Below are 19,224 nucleotides of genomic sequence, written 5' to 3'. Positions count from 1 at the left end.
GTGCCCCATGGTGACGGTGGGGTTATGGTATGAGCAGGCATAAGCTACGGACAACGAACACAATCACATTTTATCGATGGCAATTTGAATGCACAGAGATACTGTGATGCGATCCTGAGGCCCATTGTCGTGCCATTCATCCGCCGACATCACCTCGTGTTTCAGCATGATAATGCACAGCCCCATGTCGCAAGGATCTGTACACAATTTCTGGAAGCTGAAAATGTCTCAGTTCTTCCATGGCCTGCATACTCACCAGACATGTCACCCATTGAGCATGTTTGGGATGCTCTGGATTGATGTGAACGACAGCATGTTTCCGGTTCCCGCCAATGTCCAACAACTTTGCACCGCCATTGAAGAGGAGTGGGACAACATTCCACAGGCCACAATCAACAGCCTAATCAACTCTATGCGAAGGAGATGTGTCGCTCTGCATGGCAAATGGTGGTCACATCAGATACTGACTGGCTTTCTGATCCACGCCCCTACTTTTTTTTAAAGATATCTGTGACCAACAGATGCATATCTGTATTCCCAGTCATGTGAAATCCATAGATTAGGGCTTAATGAATGTATTTCAATTGACAGATTTCCTTAACTGTAACTCAGTAAAATCTTAGAAATTGTTGCATGTTGCGTTTATATTTTTGTTCAGTGTAAATCACAGAAAATAGATGTTGTGGTGGCAGCTGCAGAGAAGTAATTGGGTGTATGAGCAGTGCCTGACTTGGACTGAAATAGGTTCCGGTACTCATTTTGGGTGCCAGTACTGTTTATATTTAGGTGCCTTGCTCAAGGGCACATCGACAGATTTTTCACCTAGTCGGCTCGGGGATTAGAACCAGCGACCTTTCGGTTACTGGCACTACGCTCTTAACCACTAAGCTACCTGCTGCCGGAGTGGTGAGGTTTTAATGGGTGGAGGGTTAGTTGGTATAGTGGTGAGGTTTTAATGGGTAGAGGGTTAGTTGGTATAGTGGTGAGGTTTTAATGGGTGGAGGGTTAGTTGGTATAGTGGTGAGGTTTTAATGGGTAGAGGGTTAGTTGGTATAGTGGTGAGGTTTTAATGGGTGGAGGGTTAGTTGGTATAGTGGTGAGGTTTTAATGGGTGGAGGGTTAGTTGGTATAGTGGTGAGGTTTTAATGGGTGGAGGGTTAGTTGGTATAGTGGTGAGGTTTTAATGGGTGGAGGGTTAGTTGGTAGGGACATTTTCTTCCCTTTTCAACGTCCTTTTCCCTTTCCTTTTTTGTGTCACAAAGTGTAATGAATTCACACGCCAGAACAGTAGTCGGAAAGACATGGCTAGATAAGAGAAATATATATATAATAGCCCCACACTCCGGTACAGTAGGTGGCGGTGTATGTACCTTTCAGTTGGTTGCGGTCCGCCAATACAAATTTAAAGAAGAAGAAGACCAAACACGGAAGCGCACGTTTGAACAAAATCAGCTTTGCTACTGCTGTATTTTACATGCATTTTGCAGTATTTAATGGGTGTTTTAAATAGCCCAAGTTTAAGCCGTTTGCGAGTTATTGTTCTTATATTGACTGGAAGCTTTGTATTGTGTGTCGTCTGGAATTTGAAGCCTAAAACGCCAGAGATATCCACAGGTAGGCTAGCATGCTAACGTTCTCTAAACGCACTGCTCTCTGACTATGATTGCACTTAGTTGCCAAGAGTCCAACATCACTGTTCAAATCAAATTGTATTTGTCACATGCGCCGAATACAACAGGTGTAGACCTTACAGTGAAATGCTTACTTACAAGCCCTTAACCAACAATGCAGTTTTAAGAAAAACAAGTGTTAAGTAAAACAATAGATAAGTAAAATAATTAAAGAACAACAGTAAAATAACAGTAGTGAGGCTAAATACAGGGGGTACCGGTACAGAGGCAATGTGAGGGGGCACCGGTTAGTTAAGGTAATTAAGGTAATATGTATATGTAGTTAGAGTTAAAGTGACTATGCATAGATAATAAACAGAGAGTAGCAGCAGCGTAAAAGAGGGGGTGGGGGGAACAATGCAAATAGTCCGGGTAGCAATTTGATTAGCTGTTCAGGAGTCTTATCAAATCAAGTCAAATTTTATTTGCCACATGTGCCGAATACAACAGGTGTAGACATTACAGTGAAATGCAAATAGTCCGGGTAGCCATGATTAGCTGTTCAGGAGTCTTATGGCTTGGGGGTAGAAGCTGTTGAGAAGCCTTTTGGACCTAGACTTGCCGTGCGGTAGCAGAGAGAACAGTCTATGACTAGGGTGGCTTGAGTCTTTGACAATTTTTAGGGTCTTCCTCTGACACCGCCTTGTATAGAGGTCCTGGATGGCAGGAAGCTTGACCCCAGTGATGTACTGGGCCGTACGCACTACCCTCTGTAGTGCCTTGCGGTCGGAGGCCGAGCAGTTGCCATACCAGGCGGTGATGCAACCAGTCAGGATGCTCTCGATGGTGCAGCTGTATAACTTTTTGAGGATCTGAGGACCCATGCCAAATATTTTCAGTCTCCTGAGGGGGAATAGGTTTTGTCGTGCCCTCTTCACGACTGTCTTTGTGTGTTTGGACCATGATAGTTCGTTGGTGATGTGGACACCAAGGAACTTGAAGCTCTCAAGCTGTTCCACTACAGCCCCGTCGATGAGAATGGGGGCGTGCTCAGTCCTCTTTTTTTTCCTGTAGTCCACAATCATCTCCTTTGTCTTGATCACGTTGAGGGAGAGGTTGTTATCCTGGCACCACACGGCCAGGTCTCTGACCTCCTCCCTATAGGCTGTCTCATCATTTTCGGTGATCAGGCCTACCACTGTTGTGTCGTCGGCAAACTTAATGATGGTGTTGGAGTCGTGCCTGGCCATGCAGTGATGGGTGAACAAGGAGTACAGGAGGGGACTGAGCACGCACCCCTGAGGGGCCCCCGTGTTGAGGATCAGCGTGGCAGACGTGTTGTTACCTACCCTTACCACCTGAGTGCGGCCCGTCAGGAAGTCCAGGATCCAGTTGCAGAGGGAGGTGTTTAGTCCCAGGATCCTTAGCTTAGTGATGAGCTATGAGGCCACTATGGTGTTGAATGCTGAGCTGTAGTCAATGAATAGCATTCTCACGTAGGTGTTCCTCTTGTCCAGGTGGGAAAGGGCAGTGTGGAGTGCAATAGAGATTGCATCATCTGTGGATCTGTTGGGGCAGTATGCAAATTAAGGTGGGTCTAGGGTTTCTAGGATAATGGTGTTGATATGAGCCATGACCAGCCTTTCAAAGTACTTCATAGCTACAGACGTGAGTTGCTACGGGTCGGTAGTCATTTAGGCAGGTTATCTTAGTGTCCTTGGGCACAGGGACTATGGTGGTCTGCTTGAAACATGTTGGTATTACAGACTCAGTCAGGGACATGTTAAAAATGTCAGTGAAGACACTTGCCAGTTGGTCAGCACATGCTCGGAGTACACGTCCTGGGAATCCGTCTGGCCCTGCGGCCTTGTGAATGTTGACTTGAGGGTAGAAGCTGTTAAGAAGCCTTTTTGACCTAGACTTGGCACTCCGGTACCGCTTGCCGTGCGGTAGCAGAGAGAACAGTCTATGACTAGGGTGGCTGGAGTCTTTGACAATTTTTAGGGTCTTTCTCTGACACCGCCTGGTATAGAGGTCCTGGATGGCAGGAAGCTTGGCCCCAGTGATGTACTGGGCCGTACGCACTACCCTCTGTAGTGCCTTGCGGTCGGAGGCCGAGCAGTTGCCATACCAGGCAGTGATGCAACCAGTCAGGATGCTCTCGATGGTGCAGCTGTATAACTTTTTAAGGATTTGAGGACCCATGTTACACAGGCATATGACACGCTAGTTTAATGTCTTGTGCGTATGTTTAATGTCTCGTGAGGAACACAACCTAGCTTGGTTAATTGCTGACAGTAGTATAAACACATTGTATATAGAAGTATAAAATCACTAGAGCTAGCTATCCAAACGGTTATATCAAAGATTTGTATAACTAACCCAAGATAGACCACAGCCTGTTGTTTCCAATGGGAGCAAATGAAGCATAGTGGGCAGAACAAGCAAGGTGGGCAGAGTCCAGCACGAGCTAGCGAGAACCTATTGTCGCGTTCTAGCATGTATTTGCATTTTTCCGTTAGGGAAAGCCTACTCTGAAGTGGGCTTGTGCAATAACTCGATTCGCCCTTGCAATCCTTCTAAACAATGCACTTTAAAAATAACTTGGGCAAAGGCTAAAGTCTACAAAAACGTATTCCACTCTGTTTGTAACATATTCCAATTTTGGAAACAGAAAACTGTTTTGAGATCAAATGTTTCATTGATGAGAAAATTAAAATGGGCAGAATTTTGGCCAAAATCCATCTCCCTCCATCTTCTCCCACTGCCGGACACTGGGCTACCTCTCCACCATATTGGGTAGTGAGTGGAAACGCCAACAGGATGCTTCACATTTATACATTAGGTGAAATATCTGTCCCATTGTTCTGTCTGTGGTATATATTTCCTGTCTATTTCCATCTCTTATTTCCGGCCGTCACTAGTTACTACAGCCACAAAGTCATAATTATGGCTAAACCCCGCCTAGTTCTAAAATGTATCTTCTTAAAATGTTAAACCTAACCTTAACCACACTGCTAACCTTATGCCTAACCCTAACCACACTGCTAACCTTATGCCTAACCCCAACCACACTGCTAACCTTATGCCTAACCACACTGCTAACCTTATGCCTAACCCTAACCACACTGCTAACCTTATGCCTAACCCTAACCACACTGCTAACCTTATGCCTAACCACACTGCTAACCTTGTGCCTAACCATAACCACACTGCTAACCTTATGTCTAACCTTAACCACACTGCTAACCTTATGCCTAACCTTAACCACACTGCTAACCTTATGCCTAACCTTAACCACACTGCTAACCTTATGCCTAACCACACTGCTAACCTTATGCCTAACCCAAACCCTAACCTTATGCCTAACCCAAACCACACTGCTAACCTTATGCCTATCCCTAACCCTAACCTTATACCTAACCCAAACCCTAACCTTATGCCTAACCCTAACCTTATACCTAACCTTATGCCTAACCCTAACCTTATGCCTAACCCTAACCTTACATTTCAGATGTAAAAGCTCATTTTTGTTTTCATGGATTTATAGCCCATTTTGACTTTGTGGCTGTGGTAATTAGTGACAACCCTTATTTCCTGTCCATGTCTAGAACCGATGAGTGACCAGACTCTGGAGTATTTTCTCAGCCAGGGGAAGATACAGGTGAAGGATGCAGCAGATATTGAATGGGCCCATGCTGCCAACAGCAAGACCAAAATCACAGAGGCACTACAAAGTAAGACCACCTAGGATGGAGAGAGTTATATCAAATCATCTAGAGTGGATATGGTTGTCTTTACACAGGCCCATTATTCCTCTAGAGATGTCATATAATTCTGTGGAAAGTTGGGGCTCTATTAGAAATACATAAGTGACTTGCGCACAACGTAACCCAGAGAGTTATCTGGTTGTAAAGTGGTTAACCCACTGGCTATAGGGTGAATGCACCAATTTGTAAGTCGCTCTGGATAAGAGCGTCTGCTAAATGACTTAAATGTAAATGTAAATGTTGTAAAGATGCAGTGGAAAAGGTACAGTGCATCAATTCATTTGCTCATTCTAGTATTTCATATCCATACACCCAAGGCTCCGCCCACATGATTGAGGCAGACCTTCTTCTGAGGAGCCACGACCCTAAAGAGCCAATCATGGCTCATCCTCCTGAGACTGACAGCGATGTCACGCTGAGTGATTGGCTGAAGGAGGTCAAGGCGTCAGACAAGGGGATAAAGCTAGACTTCAAAAGGTGAATGATCTTTCTACTAATGATTGTTTAGTACTCGTTATACTTTTTTGTTATACCTTAACTAGCTATAGATGTACCCTCATTTGTGTATCACCTGTAAGTAGGATGGAGTATCGTACAACCTGTCATAAAGGAAGGAGGCTTGTCTGAGCCAGAACAACACACAGGGCAGGACGCTAACTGCTTGAGCGCCTATTGACGATAGTATCTTCTGACTAGGGGGGGGGGAGTTTTGTTAAGAGACCTGACGATTGCTCTAAACGTTAACACGCATCGCTTGCGGTGTGGTTTTGGAAAAATAAGGAACGTATCTTTCATATCAGCGAGAAATAATTGTCAAAAAAAAAAAAAATGTTAAATTACTACGCACCTTTTATAGGGTTAGGGTTCCCACATGGCCATACAGTGCCTTGCAAAAGTATTCATCCCCCTTGGCGTTTTTCCTATTTTGTTGCATTACAACCTGTAATTTAAATTGATTTTTATTTGGATTTCATGTAATGGACATACACAAAATAGTCCAAATTGGTGAAGTGGAATGAAAAAAAATTACTTGTTTAAAAAAAGTATAAAGAATTAATAACAGAAAAGTGGTGCATGCATATGTATTCACCCGCTTTGCTATGAAGCCCCTAAATAAGATCTGGTGCAACCAATTTCCTTCAGAAGTCACATAATTAGTTAGATTGCACACAGGTGGACTTTATTTAAGTGTCACATAATGTGTCACATGATCTCAGTATACATACACCTGTTCTGAAAGGCCCCAGAGTCTGCAACACCACCAAGCAAGCGGCACCATGAAGACCAAGGAGCTCTCCAAACAGGTCAGGGACAAAGTTGTGGAGAAGTACAGATCAGGGTTGGGTTATAAAAAAAATATCTGAAACTTTGAACATCCCACGGAGCACCATTAAATCCATTATTAAAACATTTAAAGAATATGGCACCACAACAAACCTGCCAAGAGCGGGCCGCACACCAAAACTCACGGCCCAGGCAAGGAGGGCATTAATCAGAGAGGCAACAAAGAGACCAAAGATAACCCTGAAGGAACTGCAAAGCTCCACAGCGGAGATTGGAGTATCTGTCCATAGGACCACTTTAAGCTGTACACTCCACAGAGCTGGGCTTTACGGAAGAGTGGCCAGAAAAAAGCCATTGCTTAAAGAAAAAAAATAAGCAAACACGTTTGGTGTTCGCCAAAAGGCATGTGGGAGACTCCCCAAACATATGGAAGGAGGTACTCTGGTCAGATGAGACTAAAATTGAGCTTTTTGGCCATCAAGGAAAACGCTATGTCTGGTGCAAACCCAACACCTCTCATCACCCCGAGAACACCATCCCCACAGTGAAGCATGGTGGTGGCAGAATCCCAAAAAAATGTTTTTCATCGGCAGGGACTGGGAAACTGGTCAGAATTGAAGGAATGATGGATGGCGCTAAATACAGGGAAATTCTTGAAGGAAACCTGTTTCAGTCTTCCAGAGATTTGAGACTGGGACGGAGGTTCACCTTCCAGCAGGACAATGACCCTAAGCATACTGCTAAAGCAACACTCGAGTGGTTTAAGGGGAAACATTTAAATGTATTGGAATGGCCTAGTCAAAGCCCAGACCTCAATCCAATTGAGAATCTGTGGTATGACTTAAAGATTGCTGTACACCAGCGGAACCCATCCAACTTGAAGGAGCTGGAGCAGTTTTGCCTTGAAGAATGGGCAAAAATCCCAGTAGCTAGATGTGCCAAGCTTATAGAGACATACTCTGTAGCTCAGCTGGTAGAGCACGGCGCTTGTAACGCCAAGGTAGTGGGTTCGATCCCCGGGACCACCCATACACAAAAAAAATGTATGCACGCATGACTGTAAGTCGCTTTGGATAAAAGCGTCTGCTAAATGGCATATTATTTATATGTATTTCATACCCCAAGAGACTTGCAGCTGTAATTGCTGCAAAAGGTGACTCTACAAAGTATTGACTTTGGGGGGGGGTGAATAGTTATGCACGCTCAAGTTTTCTGTTTTTTGGTCTTATTTCTTGCTTGTTTCACCCCCAAAAATATTTTGCATCTTCAAAGTGGTAGGCGTGTTATGTAAATCAAATGATACAGACCCCCAAAAAATCCATTTTAATTCCAGGTTGTAAGGCAACAAAATAGGAAAAATGCCAAGGGGGGTGAATACTTTCGCAAGCCACTGTATTTCCATGTTACAGGGCTTGTTTATGGAAAACGGATGGAAGACAGAATGGACTACCTGTGTGCTAATTGGCTATTTGTGTCTCTGAACACCTGTGTGCAAACGGAAGACGGACGCCTCAAACGTGTTGTCACCTGAAAAACACTGTCGGCTGCAACTGTGTTAAAACAGTGTGCAGTAAGTGTATATTTAGCATTTATGAAATTATTTTGATGTGATATGAAAGTAGAGGGCTTTGTGTTTCTAGAACCGTACCGCAATTGAGAATCCGATTCACATTTAGATGGAGTTATTTGGCTTTTTTGGCTTCCAGAGCCAATTCACCTCTAAACAGAACATGTAATCAATCAATCAATCAATCACATTTATTTTATAAAGTCCTTTTTACATCAGCAGTTGTCACAAAGTGTTTATACAGATACCCAGCCTAAAACCCCAATGCAGATGTAAGGTCCTTGGACGAAAAGGAGTAACGTTAGGCTACTATAAGTTCATTATTGGGCTAGCAGCTAAATCCCCTGTTTCTTTAGTGTGAGGCAGCTTGATGTACACCGCCTGGACAGGACGCTAGTCTATCGTACAACCTTTAGGTGTACCCAGATGTTAGTCAGGACTGCGTGGTTTTCCTAGACAGAGCCTATTTCTGGACTAAAAGCTACACTGAAAAAAAATACAATCGCAACATGTAAAGTGTTGGTCCCATGTTTCATGAACTGAAATAAAACATTCCAGAAATTGTCCATATGCACAAAAAGCTTATTTCTCTCAGATTTTGTGCACAAATTTGCTTACATCCCTGTTAGTGAGCACTTCTCCTTTGCCAAGGTAATCCATCCACCTGACAGGTGTGGCATATCAAGAAGGTGATTAAACAGTATGCTGAGGAATATAAAAAGCCACTCTAAAATGTGCTGTTTTGTCATGCAACACAATGCCACAGATTTACATTTACATTTTAGTCATTTAGCAGACGCTCTTATCCAGAGCAAACGCCATGCTCTATCAACTGAGCTACATCCCTGCCGGCCATTCCCTCCCCTACCCTGGACGACGCTGGGCCAATTGTACGCCACCCATGAGTCTCCCGGTCGCGGCCGGCTGCGACAGAGCCTGGATTCAAACCAGGATCTCTAGTGGCACAGTTAGCACTGCGATGCAGTGCCTTAGACCACTGCGCCAATCAGGAGTACAGATGACTCAAGTTTTGAGGGAGCGTGCAATTGGCATGCTGATTTTAGGAATGTCCACCAGAGCTGTTGCCAGAGAATTTGATGTTAATTTCTCTACCATAAGCCGCCTCCAACGTCATTTTAGAGAATTTGGCAGTACGTCCAACCGCCCTCACACACGCAGACCGCGTGTATGGCGTTGTGTGGGCGAGCGGTTTGCTGATGTAAACGTTGTGAACAGAGTGCCCCATGGTGATGGTGGGGTTATAGTATGGGCAGGCATAAGCGACGGACAACGAACACAATTGCATTTTATCGATGGCAATTTGAATGCACAGAGATACCGTGACGCGATCCTGAGACCCATTGTCGTGCCATTCATCCGCCGACATCACCTCATGTTTCAGCATGATAATGCATGGCCCCATGTCGCAAGGATCTGTACACAATTCCTGGAAGCTGAATTGTGTACATGGCCTGCATACTCACCAGGCATGTCAGTCGTTGAGCATGTTTGGTATGCTCTGGATCGACGTGTACGACAGCGTGTTCCAGTTCCCGACAATATCCAGCAACTTCGCACAGCATTGAAGAGGAATGGGACAACATTCCACAGGCCACAATCAACAGCCTGCTCAACTCTATGCAAAGGAGATGTGTCGTGATGCATGAGGTAAATGGTCACACCAGATACTGACAGGTTTTCTGATCCACGCCCCTACTTTTTCTTTTTAAAGGTATCTGTGACCAACCGATGCATATATATTCCTGGTCATGTGAAATCCATAGATTAGGGCATAATGAATTTATTTAAATTGACTGATTTTCCTTATATGAACTGTAACTCAGTAAAATCAAAGAAATTGTTGCATGTTGCGTTAAAATTTTCATTCAGTATATTTCAGTGGAGATTTTCCAATCCAGGACCAGGGTTAATCTGTGTCCAGGAAACCGGCCTCATAATTTTCTCTCAGTCAGTTTGTGTAATCCCATTGATTGTTCAACCCAGCCTGGCAGCGGTAGCTCCATCCATGGTGTTATTAGACGAGGTTCGGACGGAGCTCCGTGGTCCTGTGTGGATCAACGCTGACATCCTGCCAGGCCCTGGAGGCAAGGCCACACCCCTTGACCCCAAAGTCTTCCTGGAGGCAGCTGTGACCCCAGGTTCCCATGGTGATGTTCTCTCCCTGGGCTGGACAACGGGCTGGACTGCAGATACACACAACCCAGGTGAGTTACCTGAACACAGATGAGCTGGTGTTTACATCATAGCTACCGTGGCTGTACTCATTCATCATACCTGGTAAATATAGGTTGCAGGCATAATGTTTAATAACATATAAGTATGTAGGAGCCTTATGATGTCTTAATAACTTCTCTGCCCCATAGGGTACAGCTGGGAGATGGTGAGGGAGATGGAGGCAGTGTGTCGGACCCTAAGACATCCGGTCACCTTCCCGGTCAGAGCAGCCCTCCTACCCCAGTCATTCTCCCAGCTACACTGGCTTCTACAGCAGTCAGACAGGTTTGATTTATTTTACATTTATTTAACCAGGACGTCACAGAAAACCTCTTTCCCAAGGGAGACCTTGCAACAGAAGTGATTTGGTGGGCCACGCTTGCATGATAAGAAACCTTGCCCAAGTGTTGAACAGCTAGGCTTTAGCTCAGCAGGCTAACCCAGTTTTGTGGAGCACAGATGTATGGTTCCCATATTCAGATGGGCAACGGGTCAGAAAGGTTAGCATTAGTCAGTTATTATGCCTCACTGTTGAATAAGAGTGGTTTGAGTAGGATATGGTACGCCTGCCTCAGTTCACTTAATACATTCTTCTGTGGCACAAAGCTCCACATTTATCCATGTTCTCTAGCCGTCCACTATCCTCCACTCTTCAGTCTATCCTCCTCTCCTCCACTCTTCAGTCTATCCTCCTCCTCCTCCACTCTTCAGTCTATCCTCCTCTCCTCCACTCTTCTCGCTATCCTCTGTTTGTGAATGTGCAAGCCTAATGTGCAAGCCATTCAGATCTAATAGCATGAAGCATCTCCACCCTCTCCCAGGATTTTGTTCCAGCCCTGCTTTAAACACCTGATTCTACTAATCAGCTGCTCCTCATGACCTTTTTGTGTAGGCAAAAGCACATTTCAGTGACCAGCCGACCGACAATAAAAGATGTGTGATCTGATCCTGTGTATAATACTGTCTGTTCCGTGTCCTCTCCTAGGTACAGCCTGACAGTGTGGACTGGCCACGCTGATGTCTTAGCTGTAGAGGACCTGCTGCCTTACAGGAGAGACCTCGACAAGAGCAGGATCTATTACGACCTGCTGGACTCACAGAGGGCACAGCTCAAAGGACTAAGGGGCTACTGATCTCCTGTTTTATTTATTTTTCTATTTGTCTTTCTGCATTGTTGGGAAGGGTCAGCATTTCGCTGTTAGTCTACTCCTGTTGTTTTACGAAAGGATGTGAGGAATAAAATGTGATTTGAATTGATACCCCCCGGGGGCCTTATGATCTAAAAAGGCTAAACTGATCCTGGATCAGCGCTTCTGAATATTGGGCCCAGAGCTCAGAAGACTCCTAGTCTACTCGTGAAAGGACAACAGTTGTGTAGCCGAAGTGGCACCCTATTCCTTATGTAGTGCACTACTTTTGACCGGAGGCATGGGGAGCAGTGCTTTTCGATCAGCGGTAGGGAATGGGGTGACACGCCGGTGAAAGGAGTCCGATGGAAATGATTCTACGCTAAACTAGTTGAAGAGGACTTTAGCACACTGAAGTTTACTGGAGTTACACAAGACCAATTAACTATTTAATAACCGTTCAGAAGTCAAGACAATAGTTACCATTTCTGAACTGAAATCAGGGCCACATTCAGGATCACAATGTAGCAGAATGTTTTCAGTTTGAACAAAACATTTACCTTGAACATTTGGCAAATAACTATTTCTGGTATCAATGTGTTTTTCAAATAATACATTATGTGTAAGACGTCACCCTTGAGATTTCCTGTTCAGCTCATAAATACGGATTTAATTAGCAGTAAAGGAGCACAACAGAACAAGCGAAAGGAAACACAACTACCTCGTCAAATGGTGTACAAAACAACCCTGTTGAATAAATACTATGTAAATACAATAATTGGATGCTCTGAAATTCTAATCACTTTCAAACAGAACATTGCACCTTATGATCAAGAAGCTTGATTGTCTTGTTTTCATTTTTTGGTGTTTGTTCTTCCCTTTGACGCATACATTTTCCTTAGTGAGTTTGATCTTCGACAGTCAGAGGAGTTCGCTTGAGTCCCAGATGTGTTTGTGCCGTCTTGCCAACTCCATTGCTTTCAGTCTGTCATTGATTTAGTCAGAGAATGCCACGCTTCCCTTTCCCTTTGAAGATCCTGTCTTACATTTACATTTTAGTCATTTAGCAGACGCTCTTATCCAGAGCGACTTTCAAATTGGTGCATTCAACTTAGGATAGGCAGTGGGACAACCACTCCTTTTTTAATCTTTTTTTTTGTTGTAATCTTTTTTATTTTTAATAGGGGGGGGTAGAAGGATTACTGTTATACTATTCCAGGTATTCCTTAAAGAGGTAGGGTTTCAAGTGTCTCCGGAAGGTGGTCAGTGACTCCGCTGTCCTGGCGTTGTGGGGGAGCTTGTTCCACCATTGGGGTGCCAGAGCAGCGAATAGCTTTGACTGGGCTGAGCGGGAACTGTGCTTCCGTAGAGGTAAGGGGGCTAGCAGGCCAGAGGTGGATGAACGCAGTGCCCTCGTTTGGGTGTAGGGTCTGATCAGTTCTCTTCAAGCTGTAGGTTCCTCTTTTTCAGTCTCTGCACCTCCTTCCCTGTACATTCCCTTCAGACTCTGAAATCCATTGTCTTTCTTCAAATGTCAAGCTCTGGCCCCCAATGTTCATAACAGGGGCTCCATACTCAAGACCCAACACTATTTCCCTCGTAGACCGATCCAGCGTGTGCAGATTGAAGAGAGAAACAGACTTACATTTTACATTTTAGTCATTTAGCAGACGCTGTCTTCTGTCCTTGTCAGAGAGTCTATAGGATTCAAGGCTTCCATCGAAGTTCATTCCATGTGTTTAAAAGTAGGGCTGGGAATTGGCAGGGACCTCACGATACGATATTATCATGACACTCAGGTGCCGATACGATATGTATTGTGATTCTCACGATTCTATATGTATTATGATTCGATACTGCGATGTTATTGCGATTTTATGTTCCAAACATTGCTCACTATACTCTGAGTATACCAAACGTAAAGAACACCTTCCTAATATTGAGTTGCACCCCCCCTTTTGCCCTCAGAACAGCCTCAATTCATCAGGGCATGGACTCTACAAGGTGTCAAGTGTTCCACAGGGATGCTGGCCCATGTTGACTCCAATGATTCCCACAGTTGAGTCAAGTTGGCTGGATGTCCTTTGGGTGGTGGACTATTGTTGAAACACACAGGAAACTTTTGAGAGTTGCAGTTCTTAACACACTGAAACCGGTGCGCCTGGCACCTACCACCATACCCTGTTCAAAGGCACTTAAATATTTTTGTCTTGCCCATTCACCCTCTGAATGGCACACATACACAATCCGTGTCTCAATTGTTTCAAGGCGTAAAAATCCTTCTTTAAATTGTCTCGTCCCCTTCATCTACACTGATTTGAAGTGGATTTAACTGGTGACATCAATAAGGGATCTTAGCCTTCACCTGGTCAGTCTATGTCATGGAAACAGCAGTTATTAATGTTTTGTCCACTCAGTGTATGTCTGCTGCAGAGGAGGCTGGTGGGAGGAGCTATAGAAGGACGGGCTCATTGTAATGGCTGGAGTGGAATTAATGGAACGGTATCAAAAACATCAAACATATGGAAACCACATGTTTGACTCCGTTCCATTTGTTTAATTCCAGCCATTACAATGAGCCCGTCCTCCTTTAGCTCCTCCCACCAGCCTCCACTGCTCTGCTGCAGAGAGACAAGAGCATGGGAAAATTCTTTATGATCCGTAACGGAAATAAGTGCTGAAAACATGTTGGCTCACTATTTAAAAAGAAGATGGAGAACAAAAATACCAGGGTTTTAGTGCTGGTACAGCCGACTAGCGCAAGCTAACGCTACCAGGCAAAGAGTATCGATACAATATCGTCCAAAATAAAACATACGTGTAATTAAGCACATTGAAAAAGCTGGGATGAGCAATAATAGTCTTCTGGTAAGAAGTTATTTGTTAACGATGTCATGGTCACAGAGCAGCAACAATGCTTGACATAGAAAGCGATCAGAGTCAGCCAATAGAAAGCGATCACAGTCAGCCAATAGAAAGCGATCACAGTCAGCCAAGCACACAGTAGCCAGAGACAAAGAAAATGCAACCTTTTATCCTGGTCCCAGAACTGTTTGTGCTGTTTTGCCAAGGCGTAACATTGACAAGACAGCACAAACAGATCTGGGACCAGTCTAGCATCTTTCATCTTAGTGGCCGAAGAGCTCCTGGAGGTTGACCAGCTGTTTAATCTGCTCTGTCTGCATGGAGTGTCTCCTGGAGGTTGACCAACTGTTTAATCTGCTCTGTCTGCATGGAGTGTCTCCTCAGCAGTGTCTGCTTTGACTTCAGATCTCTGGGGAAGGCAGGAGCACAGGGGACAAGAGGCTTTGATCCCGGCCCTGCAACACCCCCATTCAGATTCAGTGCCTTGGTGCTTCCACTCAGGCTGGGGCAGGTTGAGGTGAGGCTGACTCCGATGTCGGGTATGGGTGCGTGGGGGTTGAGAGGGGGCAGGTACCCCGGGCGGGTGTGGGAGATGTGATCCAAGAGCAGGGCCCCTGAGCCTCTCCTCTCCAGGTTTGCAGGGCCCCTTCTCTGGGCAGCACTCTCCAGGGATTCCCGGGAGCCCGACAGTGTGGAGGATCTACTAGCGACCAGCTTACGCTTCTCAGTTCCCCCTACAACGCCCCTGGAGGAGTCTCCACTCTCTGGGTGGCTGCTGTGGCTGCCGAACTGGGGCAGCTGGGAGTCGGAGCTGTAGTGGTCCATGCCGATGTTGCGGCGGCGGACTACGTTCCTCAGGCTGGACACAGCCAGGTTGGGGAGGTAACAGTCTGGAGAGATTTTGTGTACAGGGAGGACAGGCTCATGGGCGCCACAGGGGCAGTTGGGGCAGCCTCCATAGCTTCCTCCTTCCCCCCGGTGCAGGAGGTTTGGGTGGGAATAAGCTGCAGCGCTGTCGTAAGACATCTTCCTACTCAGGCCTCCTCTTCCTCCTCCGCCACCTCCCTCGCTCCCAGCCACCTGAAAGAGAACAAATATACAAATTAATAATTTTACATGCACATGATAAGAGTTATTAGTTTTATTATTATTATTATTATCATGACCTGCTCCAGCAGCCCCGTGGCATCCTTGGGTTCGATGCTCTGGGGGCGGGCGACGATCGGATGTGCCCCGGGCCCCACCCTTCCGGACCCAGAGAAGGCCTGGCCGTTGACCCGGAAGGAGAGCTCCTCCTCTGGGGTGATGTCCAGCAGCTCCTCGGTCAGGCTGGAGGAAGAAGAAGAAAACAACTCACACACATACATATTTGGTTGGAGAGGCTGGAGCAGTGGGAAGCTACTAGTGCAGTGCCCTATGAGCAGTTTAGGGGTTAAGTGCCTTGCTCAAGGGAAGGAGATCATATCTAGGACACTGATGCCACCGACCCTCCAGTTGCCGACCCACTCCGCACCAGATTTTTTCCCTGACAGACATAGGATTCAAACCGGTAACCTTCCAGTTGCCGGTGCACTTCTCTAACCTCTAGTCTAGGCTACCTACCTGGAGGCCTTGTTCTGCTGCAGCCAGGGCTCAGAGTGGAGCCGCTGGGGATGGAGCAGCTTCACCACCCCAACACCGGGGCCTCGAAACGGGTTAGGGTCCCTGGTCGGGGAGCCCGGCTGAGAAGAACCAGCACCTGAAGAACCAGAACCAGCAGAACCAGAGATGGTGGTTCCACCACCATGGTGGTGGTGCTCCCTGAGGCCCAGGAGGGGGCTCCCTGGCTGGGGTGAGGCAGTGGCTGAGGTGCCCTGCGGAGGGGTGCGGAGCTGGATCTCTGAGGGGGACATGCAGCAGGCAGCAGAGCCAGGGGTGCAGTGCAGGCGCTCCTCCAGGTCGGGAGGCGGGGGTACGTTCAGGTACTGCTTGGTCATCTGGCGTCCCGACGGCAGCTTGTCCGTGGTGATGATGATGACCTGTAATAAATGCCTTCAGATGTTTTTATCCAAAGCGACTTCTAATAGAGGGTGCAAATGGGTGGCCCCAGCAAAGGGTTGCAAAACTCTGGTTACTTTCCCAAAATTCCCAGGTTTTCCAGAAGTCCTGGTTGGAGGATTCCAGGAATCAGAAGGGGATCGGCAGGAAACCTCAAACCAGGATTTCTGGGAAAGTTTCCAGAATTTTGCAACCCTTCCAAGCGGAATCAAACCCACATCCTTACCTCCTTGCCCTTGGCCTTGCAGGCGTCCAGTAGGACTCTCAGGGCCTCGTTCTCCCCTGCGTTGACAGCATAGACCAGCGCTGAGAAGCCCGAGTGGTCGTCCAGGCTGGGGTCAGCTCCACTCCCCAGCAGTAGAGAGAGGACCTCTGACCCCGCCTGCTCCAAACATGCATGCATCAGGGCCGTCTTACCGGTCTTGTCCTGGATATTTGGGTCAGCTCCGCTCTCCAGCAGGTACCTGTTGATGACACGTTGATCAATACCTTGTGGAAACTCCTGAAGAGGAGGTAAACTATCTTATTGGCACTACGGCAGGCCATTGGTGGACAATATTGTTCATAAAGGGCAGTTTTCGGTGCAGGATTTTGCTCCAGCCATAGCACCTGATTCAACTAATTAACCAATCATAGTCTTCAATACAAACTGTATTAGTTAGGTGTGTAACTGTTTTGGCTGTTTAACTGTAGTAAAAGCCTGCACTGGCCGGTTGGGACACTCTGCTCTGCTGAGCGGTGTTCCCACTCCTTAACGTACCGAACCATCTTGTGTTTGGGCACGCTCTGTGCGTCCGTGTGGCGTGTCCTGCACGCCACCATCAGCGGCGTCTCGCCGCGTTCGTTGCTCTCGTTGATGTAAGCCCCTCCCTCCAGCAGCAGGCGAGTCAGGCGCAGTCGGCTCAGGAACACAGCCTTGAGCAGAGAGTTCCCATCCGTACGCACCACCGTTGCGTCTTCCATGACAGCAGGGTTAAAGGTGAAAGGTCACGCTAATGCAGGTACCTGTACTGTGTCTTATAGGGTCATCTGTAATTTATTTAGATGTAATTTCGTCAAGGCCCTGTGGGAATACAGATGGACAGGTCACTAAATAATCCAGATAACAGTATTTGAGTACAAGATAATCCATGTCTAAACCTGACGCTTAGTGCATGTTCACACAAGATAACCCAGGTCTAAACCTGACGCTCATTTGAAAGAAAGAAAGAAGGCCCCAGAGGAGCAGCTATTAATACTGCCTTGGACCACTCATGATCTATTGATTCTGCCTTGGACCACTCATGATCTATTGATACTGCCTTGGACCACTCATGATCTATTGATACTGCCTTGGATCACTCATGATCTATTGATACTGCCTTGGATCACTCATGATCTATTGATACTGCCTTGGACCACTCATGATGTCCTGCTCACCTACAGTCTCTCCTCTTTATTGTCAAAGACCTCTGACTATATTAACGGCAGTGTTTCTAGAGCTAAGGAAAGCCTTTGATACTACGAACCATGAGGTTCTCATCACAAAACTGTCCAAGTTCAACATTTCCCCCTTCAGATGGATGAAATCATACCTTGAAGGCAGAACCCAGTGTGTCAGAGTGAGCAATGAGCTGTCGCTCACTCTCAGCTATGACGTGGGTGTGCCCCAAGGGTCAATACTGGGGCCCCTCCTGTTAAGCCTGTACATTTAATGATCTGCCTTCTGTCTGTACTGGGTCTGAAATACAAATGTATGCAGATGATAAGAGATTTATGTGCACGCAAAGAGCAAACGACAAGCTGCACAGGCAGTCACTATTGTAATGGTCCATGTTACAAAGTGGCTCAGTGACTCATGTTTGCGTCTCAATGTGAAAAAAACAGTCTGCACGTTATTCACAAAGAGGGCAACTGATGCTACTGAGCCAGATGTCTATGTGTGAGGGGAGAAGCTCCAGGTGGTATCTTATTTGAAGTACCTTGGCATCATACCTGATTCCAACCTCTTTTTTTTTTTTAAACGGTGAAAAAGGTAACTCAAATAACCAAATTCAACCTAGCTAATTTCCGCTTCATACAAAATTGTTTGACTACAGGGGCAGCGAAACAGTACTTGAATGCTATGATACTCCCCCACTTAACATACTGCTTGACTAGTTGGGGCCAAGCATGCCGTACTACATTAAAACCCATTCAGTCTGTCTACAAACAGGCTCTCCAAGTGCTTGATCAGTGATGGAAAAAGTACCCAATTGTCACACTTGAGTAAAAGTAAAGATACCTTAATAGAAAATGACTCAAGTAAAAGTGAAAGTCAACCAGTAAAATATGACTTGAGTAGAAGTCTAAAAGTATTTGGTTTTAAATATTCTTAAGTATTAAAAGTAAAAGTATAAATCATTTAAAATTCATTATATTAAGCAAAGCGGACAGCATGATTTTCTTGTTTTTTAATTTACAGATAGCCAGGGGCACACTCCAACACTCAGACATCATTTACAAACAAAGCATGTGTGTTTAGTGAGTCCATCAGATCAGAGGCAGTAGGGAGGACCAGGGATGTTCTCTTGATAAGTGCGTGAATTAGAGGATTTTCCTGTCCTGCTAAGCATTCAAAATGTAACAAGTACTTTTGGGTGTCATGGAAAATGTATGGAGTAAAAAGTACATTATTTTCTTTAGGAATGTAGTGAAGTAAAAGTAAAGTACAGATACCCCAAAAAACGACTTAAGTAGTACTTTATAGT

General features: G+C 45.8%; 2 protein-coding genes across 2 annotated transcripts; one reads left to right on the top strand and one right to left on the bottom strand.

Annotated features, from left to right (window-relative positions):
• The first annotated feature begins 1,398 nt into the window (after positions 1 to 1,398).
• On the top strand, positions 1,399 to 12,667 carry fam151b (family with sequence similarity 151 member B). Its single transcript, XM_041836428.2, has 6 exons — positions 1,399 to 1,614; positions 5,222 to 5,347; positions 5,698 to 5,857; positions 10,236 to 10,456; positions 10,616 to 10,751; positions 11,452 to 12,667. The coding sequence occupies exons 1-6, from the start codon at positions 1,494 to 1,496 to the stop codon at positions 11,597 to 11,599; spliced, it is 912 nt and encodes a 303-aa protein (XP_041692362.1). The 5' UTR covers positions 1,399 to 1,493; the 3' UTR covers positions 11,600 to 12,667.
• A 1,574-nt stretch (positions 12,668 to 14,241) lies between these two features.
• On the bottom strand, positions 14,242 to 17,458 carry ankrd34bb (ankyrin repeat domain 34Bb). Its single transcript, XM_041904280.2, has 5 exons — positions 17,256 to 17,458; positions 16,722 to 16,959; positions 16,061 to 16,476; positions 15,625 to 15,787; positions 14,242 to 15,538 (listed from the first exon to the last, which is right to left on the bottom strand). Exons 1-5 carry the CDS (start codon positions 17,456 to 17,458, stop codon positions 14,759 to 14,761), a joined length of 1,800 nt encoding a protein of 599 aa, XP_041760214.1. The 3' UTR covers positions 14,242 to 14,758.
• Positions 17,459 to 19,224: the final 1,766 nt, after the last annotated feature.

Source organism: Coregonus clupeaformis, chromosome 18, assembly GCF_020615455.1.
Source record: "Coregonus clupeaformis isolate EN_2021a chromosome 18, ASM2061545v1, whole genome shotgun sequence".
NCBI classification, from domain to species: Eukaryota; Metazoa; Chordata; class Actinopteri; order Salmoniformes; family Salmonidae; genus Coregonus; species Coregonus clupeaformis.
The sequence above is the reverse complement of the archived record's forward strand: the minus strand, read 5'-3'. Positions and strand labels throughout refer to the sequence as shown.

What these genes read in the sequence shown, in the direction of transcription:
- fam151b (XM_041836428.2), top strand. Translation starts at nt 1,494, where the DNA reads ATGGGTGTTTTAAATAGCCCAAGTTTAAGCCGTTTGCGAGTTATTGTT. An exon ending in AATCACAGAGGCACTACAAA is followed by an intron (nt 5,348 to 5,697) that starts GTAAGACCACCT and finishes CATACACCCAAG; the next exon opens with GCTCCGCCCACATGATTGAG. An exon ending in CTTCTACAGCAGTCAGACAG is followed by an intron (nt 10,752 to 11,451) that starts GTTTGATTTATT and finishes GTCCTCTCCTAG; the next exon opens with GTACAGCCTGACAGTGTGGA.
- ankrd34bb (XM_041904280.2), bottom strand. Translation starts at nt 17,458, where the DNA reads ATGGAAGACGCAACGGTGGTGCGTACGGATGGGAACTCTCTGCTCAAG. An exon ending in CAGCAGAACAAGGCCTCCAG is followed by an intron (nt 15,788 to 16,060) that starts GTAGGTAGCCTA and finishes TTCTTCCTCCAG; the next exon opens with CCTGACCGAGGAGCTGCTGG. An exon ending in CCACGGGGCTGCTGGAGCAG is followed by an intron (nt 15,539 to 15,624) that starts GTCATGATAATA and finishes GTTCTCTTTCAG; the next exon opens with GTGGCTGGGAGCGAGGGAGG.